Source organism: Stegastes partitus, unplaced genomic scaffold, assembly GCF_000690725.1.
Source record: "Stegastes partitus isolate 25-593 unplaced genomic scaffold, Stegastes_partitus-1.0.2 Scaffold111, whole genome shotgun sequence".
NCBI lineage: Eukaryota > Metazoa > Chordata > Actinopteri > Pomacentridae > Stegastes > Stegastes partitus.
Window position 1 is genome coordinate 773,322 of NW_007577842.1, and position 10,696 is coordinate 784,017.

Here is a 10,696-nt window from a genome sequence, read left to right on the forward strand (position 1 = left end):
AAGATATATGTATATATATATATATAAAGATAGGGATTAAATATATAATCATAGTAATAACAATAATAATAGTAATAATAATAATAATAATTTAATACTTGACTTACAATAATAGCCACACATCACATCCTACTGATGTTAGATGTCTCAAACGTTAGTAAAATGTCAACCAAAGCCACAATTTATACACTTAGAGAAGCTTTCTAGGGTCTTGAAGCCAACCTCACTTGGCAGCACTTTTTTCCATTTTCAAGGATCAGTAATTGAAAATGTTTGACCTAGGTAAGATGTTGTTTTTTGGGGGTTTTTTTTATGGTGAACATTCAAAAATCCCAATGTCTGAAAACGTATTCTAAAAAGTCACTTAAAGCATTTTACAGATCTTTTTTGGGGGGTAAAGTCTGAACAAAATCTGACATAGTGGAGAAATATATTTCCTAAATTCTGTCCAAACTGACACAGACTGGTCCAGCATTTTAGTTTTTTTGTTGTTGTTTTTTTTTTTTTAACTGTTGCATACATTTCCTGGCATTAGCTGAAATCCAGAATTGCATCAGTTTTGTTTTATATTGCAAGATCTTATTGTTTCTCCTTTTTTCTGCAAACCTGTCTGGTAGCTTTTTTCTGCTTTTACTTCTTTTTGTCCCTTTAAGCAAAAAAATTGAGATATTCTTTGATTTATGATTTGCACTGAAAAAAAGACACTGAAATATTTCATTTTAACAGTTTTCATCAATAAACAAAACCTGAAATAAACTCAAATCTGAGCTGTTTCGTAAATCTGATATAATATGTGTGAAAATGCAGGTCTAAAAATATCACTGCCTGTTTACTGAACTCTGATTGCACAAGACATTTATATCTGTGAATTCAGAGTGGAATTATGCCTGCATAACCAGGAATGCTAAAAAAAAAAGATTAACTGCACCTTAATGTTTGTAGTCGACATGATGAGTGTCAGGCAACGCGTGTGAACGGGACAGCTTAAACACTACTGAGTATCTTCCTCTTTTAGATGAGCTGGTTGCTCATGTGATTTATAGTTTGAACCTAATATAGAAAAAGACAGATAGAGCTACTTGTTACGACTGAATGCTGCAGCTGAAACTGCGTTTTTGTGTTTTATTCAGTAGCATGTTTCTTCATTGTTCACACACTTGAAATTAATATTTACATGTCTTCAAATCATTTCATTATTTTCGTGATTGAAGTAATAAATTGCAGTAAATATATAACATATTGTAAAATAAAGCGTCCATCCTATTTCTTGTAACTAATGGAAAAGTTCGCACCACACCCATTTCCTCTTCTGAGCTGCAAAGTGAGAACTGTTTGTGTTTCTCCCATATTTACTGTAAGCTGACCAGCTTCTTTGGTAAGTTTTTTTTTTTTTTTTTTTTAATTTTTTAATGGATTTCACTTCTTCGACAGTTACTTTATTATGTAAGTCTGAGTTGACTCAACTATAAAATAGATTGTTTCATGTTTTGTTTTTTGTTGTGTTTTTTTGGGCTAATGTTTTGTTTAGAAGAAGTAAGTGCAAGGACACAAAAAGTTGATTGAGACATATTTTACTTAATCTGAAACTCTATACGCTCACTGTTGTGATATTTTAAGACTATGTCTTAAATATTGTGTGCCATTATGAACAGCACTATATTAATGTGTACATTGTTAGACTGAACTTCTGTTACACATTTCAACATAGTTTGCATGTTTTTTTCCCCCCAAAAGCATCATCAAAGATTTTTTTTAGAATTTAATTTAATTTAATTTAATTTAATTTTACAGGTGATGAGCTTGATGCCAGTCCTGTCGGTGAAAATCATGACGAACAACATGTTACTGAGCCTCCTCTTTGTTGCAGGTGAGCTGTTTTATTTTCATCATTTACAGCCTGAAAGACCAGTGCAGATAGAGATACTTTACAAAGACATTTTATGCATATTTTATATTCACAGTATGTAGGTGAAAAGACCAGCAAGAAACACATGGATGCTTAAGTAATTTTTTGCATTGTAAATGTTCTCTTCATGCAGATGTTTACTATTTATCGTGATTCTGATTCTGGTTTTACAGGCGCCTTGTCTGATTGTCCCCCTGTCGCCCTCTTCATCACTGTACCAACAAACATGGAAGCACTGAGTGGATCTTGTTTGCAAATCCCCTGTAACTTTAGAGCTAGATCAGGAAAAGAACAGTTTGACAGCCGGAGAACTATGTTTGGAGTCTGGATTAAAAGTCATCCCATCTTTCACAGAAAACCAGAGAATGTGATTTTCAACAGTAGTGGGTCAGTTAACACCTATCCAATGGAAATTACTGGAAACCTGAGCCAGGGAGACTGCACCACTGTGTTCTCTAATTTAACCACCACTTATACAGAGAAATACTTCCTCAGAATTGAGAACGGGCCATTTAAGGCAACAGCTGAATGTGATCCTCTTTTCATAACAGTTAAAGGTAGGAAAGTTCATGCTGTTATTTTAACAATTTTTAACAAATCAGTTGCAGCTTTTGCCAAATTAAAAACCCCCTATCCCAAACCTCAATTGTGTAACTCTAAAGGGAGTATCAAGAGTTTTTCTGTTAGGTTTTATACTAAAAAAAAAAAAAACATAAATAATAATAATAATCTAATATTGCTTACGCTACCATATTAGTACATTAAAAGGAAAAAAAACACACATATTGGATGTTTGGACATTGCTTTTGACGTGTTTAAAAATATACTTTTTATTCCTTGTTATCATGTGAGAGTGAAAATAAAGATGGATGACATGATTGGAATTCTAAATAAATGAAAACATACTCCTTTTTTGTTTGCAATTTATTTTGTAAAATAATACAGGGAAATGTAATCACAATGCAGTCTAGATATCAAAGTGTCAGCACTGACTTTCAAAACCCATATGTTTGTACATCTCTTTATCGATTGCAGTATTTTCAATGTAAAACATGTTTTTGCTGTGAAACCACAGATTCTCCGTGGAGTCCCAGAATTGACATCTCAGGTGAACTGAAGGAGAAGGAGTCTGTCACTATCAGCTGCTCAGCTTTCACTCCCTGTCCACACTCCCCTCCTCAACTCACCTGGAATCTCCAACAAGACTCCCACAACCAAATAGAGGAAAACACAGACGGAACCTTTACAAATAAAATCCAGCAGAGCATCACTCTGTCAGACACACATGATGGATACAACATCAGCTGCTCTGCCACATATCCTGTGGATGAAGGAAAACAGGGAAAGACAGCAGAGACACAAGAGACTCTCCATGTTTCATGTCAGTGAACCTGTCTGCACATACTGATTTGTTGTTTCTGGTTTATTCAGCCTCTGATTCATCTTTCATGTTGTCCATTTTGTCCCATTTTCCTCAGATGCCCCCAAAGAAACGTCAGCATCCATCAGTCCATCAGGTTTGGTGTCAGCAGGTAGCTGGGTGAACCTGACCTGCTCCAGCAGAGCCAATCCTCCTCTCATCAACTTCACCTGGTTCATAAAAACCACAGACGGATCCATGGAAGTAGCCAAAGGAAACTTTTATAGGTTTAATGTCACTGGTAAAGGACTTTATTACTGTGAGGCCACAAATATTGTTGGTAATCAGATGTCAGCTGAGATTCCTCTCACTGTTGAAAGTAAATATAGTCTTGTTTATTTTTTTAATTAATCTGCTAATATAATTGTTTAATGCTATGTGTTTTTTTGTTTTTTGCTTTACCTGTAGAGACACAAACGACTCAGTGTTAAGTGTAAGACTTAATTTGTTTCATGACGATGGTAGATTGTACTTTATCCATCAAAAGGTTTTAAGATACCAACAAAAGTGTGTTTGATCACAACCTGATTTCTGATTTTCTGAATAGGTAAAAAAAACAAAAAAAAAAACTCTTCCTCATTGTTATGTTTGTATGGTGGTGTCGAGAGAGTCTTTGTATTTTACTATGAAATATTCGTCTTTCTCTCACTTTATGTATTTTCTTTTTTATCACTGTAAAATCCATCCCAGATCCTCCCAGTGACACTTCACTGCTGATCAGCCCCACTGATCCGGTGTCAGTCGGCAACGAGGTGAATCTAACCTGCTCTTGCAGAACCAACTCTCCTGTTAACAACTTCATCTGGATAATGATGACCAATGATGGCAGACTGGAAATGATCAAAGCTGACACAAAGGTTTATGGCTTTCAAGTGACCAGCAAGGATCGAGACAGATCTGGGCAACCAGCTGTCAAGGGGACATCAGTTGATATTTGAAGGCAGGCAAAGACATGGTAGTTCAGGATGTTTGTGATGAGGTCTTTTTCCATCAACTACAGCTGTGCTGTTGTGTTGCAGGTGATGAACAGTCCGGGACACTGGTTGGCATCCAAGTCATAGTGAAGACATTGGGAATCTTATTGCTGGTCAACACACTGATCCTCTTTGAGTGGTGAGAGAACCGTTTCTGTGATGTGCTGATTAGCAACAACAGATTGATTTTAAATATGTTTTGGCTGAATGAGGTAGATGATTTTTCAGAGCATAAACAAAACAAAACTCACTTCGCTCTGTTTTGCTTCTACCTTGTTTTTCCTTTCAGTTTCTTCAGATCAAGATGCTCCAACAAACCAGTGGCAGTAAACTGTGAGATGAGCAGCGTTGCATCTTTACATCATTAAGAAGTAAAGTGTCTGCAAGTCCGAGGAGGAAGTAAAAACCCAGAAAATATCATTTAATTTGCTGTAGCTCTTAAGAATCAGTTACAAAGAAGCAAAAGTATCTAATGTCCGATGGTCATGTAAATATGCCATTTTTTTGCTAACATTTTTGCTGTAACAACTTCATTCAGTGACTCACACTGGAACACAAAAAAATGATGCGATGAGGGTGATGTTTGAGGGTCTAAATCTGGTCTATAATGTTCTCTAATGTTTGTGTTGCGAGAATGAACACAACTGTAGCATAAGTGACCGTAAGTGCTGCACAAATTGCATCAACTGGTAAATAATCTTATACATCACCTTTTAACCTAATCAAGGCTCTACAAAGTCTTTTACGGTGTGTTTCTCATTAACCCACCTACATACACAGTTGGAGCTGCCATGCAGGGTGTTCATCTGCCATCAGGAACAAGAGGTGCATCATTTTGACCACTGACTCTTTGGCACGTAAAAGGACCAACAGTCAAACATGGGGTTAGTGGAAAACCTGTGGTACTTCTTGAGCCTTAACCACTCATCACATGTAGCAACTCTTCAGTAAAGCCCCCAGTTTGGAGCTTTTCTGCTGCAGTAAATGCAGTTCTGGGCACAGTCCCGGTGTTGTTTCCTTTCCAAAGATTATAGTACATTCACAAAGTATTCAGATCCCTTCACATGTTACAGCCTCATGTAAAAAAAAATTGTTTCATATTCCATAATGACAAAGTAAAAACCAAATATTGGAAAATTTGGAAGTTTGGCTAAGTCTTAGGTCCTGAGCGCAATAGTGCAGATTTTCATTAAGGACACCTCAATACCTCTTACTCTGTTCAGCTTTCCCTTCATCCCTGAACAGTGTTCCTGGTAAAACAGCTGAAAAACACCTCTGCAGTATGATACTGCCACCACCATGCTTTACTGTTTGGATGGTATCCTGAAGGTGATGAGAGGTGCCTGATTCCTCCAGACACGAATGCTGAGAACTGAGGTCAAGTGGTAAAATCATTTTTTTCATCAGACTAAAAAAATCTTGTTTCTGACAGTCTGAGAGCTCTTTAGGTGCTTGTTTGCAACTCCAAGTGGGCTTTCATGTATATTTTACTGAGAATCTTCTGTCTGCCATAAAACCCAGATCAGAGGAGAGCTGCTGTAATGGCACACAGGCACATCTCCACACAGGATGTCTGGAGCTCAGTCACATTGACTATCAAGTTCTTGGCCACCTCTTTCACTGAGGCCTTTTATCCCAGTTGCACAGTTTGGCGAGGCAGTCAGCTCTTGGAAGAGTCCTGCTTGTTTCAAACTTCTAGCATTTAAGAAATACAGAGATCATTGTGGTCTTGGGAATCTTCAATGCAACCGATTTTTTTTGTACCCTTCCCCAGAACTGTGCACACAATCCTGTCTTTGAGCTCTGCAGGCAGTTGCTTCCACCTTATGGCTTGGGTTTTGAACTGATTTGCATAGACAGCTGTGAGACCTTATATTGTCAGGTGTGTGCCTTTCCAAATCATGTTCAGTCATTTCAATTTACAACAGGTGGACTCCAATTAAATAAGAAGCATCTTAAAGACAAAAGAAATGAGAGCGAGCTGAGCTAAATTTCAAGCAAAAGGTCTGAATATTTATGTCAGTGTGGTACTGTAGGCTTTACCTTTTTTTAGCATTTGTAATATCTTTATATATTCTGTTTTCATTTTGACCGTGTGTGATACTCAGTGCAGGATGACAAGGGAGTGAAGTTTCTTCATCGTCATTAGGAGCCACAAGAAGAAGGGAAGGATGTCAATGTAATTAGAACAACATGTTGTGTTTTTTTTTGTTTTTTTTTTGTCTATTCACTGTCTTGTCTTTGTTTACTTGTTAAAATGTTATTGTTCAAAATTGCGCTGTATTGTCATCCTGCACTGCACTATAATCACAATAAAGCTTCTAATTCTAATTCTGAGAAGAAAGCTGAGGTTTTTCTACCAATCGGTAAATGCTAGATGAGATGATGGTTTTTAGAGATAACCTCTGACCAACCTCAATGAACATCATCTAATTCTTGTCAGCTTTGTGTCAGTTAATTAAAGTAATCTTAACACAAAAATAAAACCGTCTTACATTTCGTTTCCTATTGCACGAGCCAGTATTTGTCACCACAACTGGTGTCCTTTTTAATGATTAGACGATGTCAGTAATTTCTTAACTTCCTTTTCTTTCTTAACCAGCTTCTTCACCAGTGGCAACTGGTTAATACTGGGCACAGGGGTGCCGCCCCCACTGCTAATGACCAGATAAAAAGTAGTTCTCAAACACAATATTAAATTTGAATTATTATAACAAAATAATAATAAAATTCATATTCTTTTGCTATATTAACAATGTTTGTATTATTAACAGATTTAGAATTATTCTTTACTTTGTGTTTATTAATGTTACACTTCCTCTATGGGGGCATTATTGTAGCAAAACTATTTGTCCATGTGTATGGAGAGTTGTCTGTCTGTGTCTCAATCCGAAGTGAGATTTGTCAATGTTTAAAAGAAGTTTTCAATATGAACCAGAATCTACAAAAGTCGTCTCACAATTTGTCTGTCTGTAATCAGGTTTTCAAATGTGTAAAAAAATCTGTTCATCTGTATTAACATACGGACATATAATAAGAGTTGTCAATGCGTACAGAGGTATTTGTAGTTGAAAAGTCTACGTATTCGAGTCGAGGAGCTTCCCCATTGGCTGTCTTTTCACACATGACTTTTGCTACACTTCTACCATGAGAGATCTGAAACTGAAGAGTATCTGAAAATCAGGGTTTCTGTGTCTTGAGCTCTGGCTCACAGGATCATTCATTGTGGCTGCTACCGCTCTGCTGCCCTGTACCTCAGTAGTTACGCCGCCTGCAAGCTATCATGAAAGAGTTTGCTCAGTGACCCATAAACTCAGCTTGTTCACATATACCTGTAATATTATATTTTTAGAAGGCTCAGCAGTTGCCTCCCTAATTATACAAACTGCAAAAAGCATTAACATGTACTCAGTGAGGGCTGTAGGGTGGCGCAGTTGGTAGCACTGTTGCCTCGCAGCAAGAAGGTTGCCGGTTCGCGTCCCGGTGGGGGCACCGGAATCTTTCTGCGTGGAGTTTGCATGTTCTCCCCGTGCAGCGTGGGTTCTCTCCGGGTTCTCCGGCTTCCTCCCACAAGGTCCAAAAACATGTTGAGGTTAATTGGTGATTCTAAATTGTCCGTAGGTGTGAATGTGAGTGTGCTTGGTTGTCTGTCTCTAAGTGTAGCCCTGCGATGGACTGGCGACCTGTCCAGGGTGTCCCCTGCCTTCGCCCTAAGTCGGCTGGGATAGGCTCCAGCGCCCCGCGACCCTAATGAGGATTAAGCGGTGTATAGAAAATGGATGGATGGATGGATGTACTCAGTGTGTGATCGTTGTCTACACCCTGCCTCACAATGTCGTGCACGCTCAAAGACTCTGATGCATAACGCTGCCTGATGGCTTGCAGTTCTTCAATTCTACAATTTCATTTAGCAGACCTTCGTTTGACAGACTGAAAAAAAAAACAACAAACAAACAAACAAAACAAAAATAAAATTCCTATTACCTCCCTACAGCCTGCTATTGGCATCAACACCCTATCACAATTGAACTTGTTCTATGGCAGTTATCCAGATTGTTTTCTCCTGACCAGATCCTTGCTTGTGTTGTATCTGCTCTCAGATGTACGTCGCTTTGGATAAAAGGGTCTGCTAAATTCTAAAAATTCTCACCAGCCGCCACTGTCCTCCACTAGATGCCTACATTCAATGTATTTAATGACATTCAAATGCAATTTTTAAGGAGACAAGGAAAAACATGAGAGAACTTTGGGTTCACAGGAGGTCAGCAATTTGCTGCACTTGGTCATCATTTGTGTTTGCTTAGATGCAGCTGTGACAGATATTTATTCCATTTATTCCATTCCGGATAAGTTTAATCATACTGGCTCAAAATGAGTCAAGTTTCACCAAGAAGTCTTTGATGTGAGGAAGCAAGCTGAAGAGTTCACGATGCCATAACATCTGACTTCTTCTGTTAGTTCCTTTGCTCCTTTAGTATTAGTAGGAAGGGCAACAGTGACGCTATTTCTGTATTTTAGTCATCAGGGTCATGTGACATCTGACAGCTATGAAACCAAAAAAAAAAAGACTTTACTTCACTTTCTTTAACAGTAAGTCCTCTTTCTATTCTTTCTTCTTGCAATCATTTTACAACAGCTGGGTTACGTGGTTCACTGCACTTTTGTTCAAAATCACTTCATTGTAAAACCCTAAAACTTCCTGTGAACTCGTTTGGTAAGGAAAACTTTTACCACTTCTATTTCTTAGTTTCCTCTTTTCATTTTGTCATTCTTGGTGCGCTGCACTGCCAGATGCATTATGTATTTGTAATTGTCAGTTGCTTAGTTTTACTTCATCGGACAAAAAACTATCAAAAACAAAACATGAACTGATAAACTGTTGTGAAGCTGAAGTTTTTATATTTCATCTCATTTTAAAGCACAGTGATAGTGAGAATCACTCTGACTGCACAGGGCGAGTTTCTAGTAAATCTGTATGAGGGAAGTTGCTTGAAAAGACACTAAATACTAAACTTCACAAGTGAAATAGTTAAACAGATGTTTTTTTGTCTTCTTCTTCAGGGGAATAAATTTGTGTCTGTGAATATGGAGATGGTCATCATGTTCCTGATTTTTCTCCTTGTTTCAGGTGAGCTGTTTGCTTGACATTCCTAGAATCATTTATGGTCTGAATCTTCAGAATAAAAAAGCTGAAATATTTTATACAGAAACTGTTAACAGCAAGGAAAAAAAAGACCAGGATTTTGTTGAATAACACTGAATTTACAGGTGCTTTGGCAAACTGTCCCAACACACCGAGCCTCTTCATCACTGCACCAAAGAGCACAGAGGCGCTGAGTGGATCTTGTTTGCAAATTCCCTGCAACTTTAGCATCCATGAAGATCAGGATTTCAACACCGCAAGAAGAACGTTTGGAGTGTGGATTAAGAATGATTCTAAATTTCTAAATAATCCAAAGAATGTGATCTTTAACAGCAGTGGAACAGTTATCATCTATCAAATGCAAATTACTGGAAACCTGAGTCACAAAAACTGCACCACTTTGTTTACCAATTTAAACACAAGTTACACAGACACATACTTCTTCAGAATTGAGAACGAGCAATTTAAGGCAACAGCGTCTTGTGATCGTCTACGGATAACAGTTAAAGGTAAAAAAAAATTCCTGTTTTTCTAATATTGAGCCTAACTTTCAAACTTCCTTCCTATGAGGCCAGTTGTTGCAATACAGTCATATGGACTGTCCTGCCTGACAACTGAATAGTGCTTGTATATTTGTGCCAAATATTTACTAGTTATATAGTATATTTTCTTTTATACTGTCATTGTGTTCATTTCAATACACTTGAAAAAACTAGTAAAGGAACTATTTTTCATTCGTGTACATGTATCATCAGTGATGATTTTATAAGCCTCTATGTGAATTTGGGGCAGGTTTCAATGTCACAGAAGGAGATGTGTAGATTTTAAACACTGGTTCAAGGTATAATGTGTTGTATTCTCAAGAATAAAATGCAATGTGAAACCACAGATTCTCTGTGGAGTCCCAGAATTGACACATATCAAAACGTCAGCATTGGCTTTCAGAATCAAACACTGTGTCAGTGTAGTGTTGAAGAAAAATTGTGATTAAATATTGTGATTAAAACGTAAAACATGTTTTTGCTGTGAAACCACAGATTCTCCGTGGAGTCCCAGAATTGACATCTCAGGTGAACTGAAGGAGAAGGAGTCTGTCACTATCAGCTGCTCAGCTTTCACTCCCTGTCCACACTCCCCTCCTCAACTCACCTGGAATCTCCAACAGGACTCTCACAACCAAATAGAGGAAAACACAGACGGAACCTTTACAAGTAAAATCCAGCAGAGCATCACTCTGTCAGACACACATGATG

General features: G+C 37.7%; 1 protein-coding gene across 1 annotated transcript; it reads left to right on the forward strand.

The window, feature by feature from the left end:
• Window positions 1–1,306: 1,306 nt before the first annotated feature.
• On the forward strand, window positions 1,307–4,443 carry LOC103354556 (Schwann cell myelin protein-like). The gene is made up of 6 exons (XM_008277972.1): window positions 1,307–1,375; window positions 1,792–1,867; window positions 2,080–2,463; window positions 2,982–3,287; window positions 3,385–3,567; window positions 4,346–4,443. Exons 2-6 carry the CDS (start codon window positions 1,795–1,797, stop codon window positions 4,441–4,443), a joined length of 1,044 nt encoding a protein of 347 aa, XP_008276194.1. The 5' UTR covers window positions 1,307–1,375; window positions 1,792–1,794.
• The last annotated feature ends 6,253 nt before the right edge of the window (window positions 4,444–10,696 follow it).

Bases quoted from the DNA above. Each gene is read 5' to 3' on its own strand.
- LOC103354556 (XM_008277972.1), top strand. From the start codon at position 1,795: ATGAGCTTGATGCCAGTCCTGTCGGTGAAAATCATGACGAACAACATG. The intron at 1,868-2,079 runs GTGAGCTGTTTT...CTGGTTTTACAG, and splicing joins GAGCCTCCTCTTTGTTGCAG to GCGCCTTGTCTGATTGTCCC. The intron at 3,288-3,384 runs GTCAGTGAACCT...CATTTTCCTCAG, and splicing joins AGAGACTCTCCATGTTTCAT to ATGCCCCCAAAGAAACGTCA.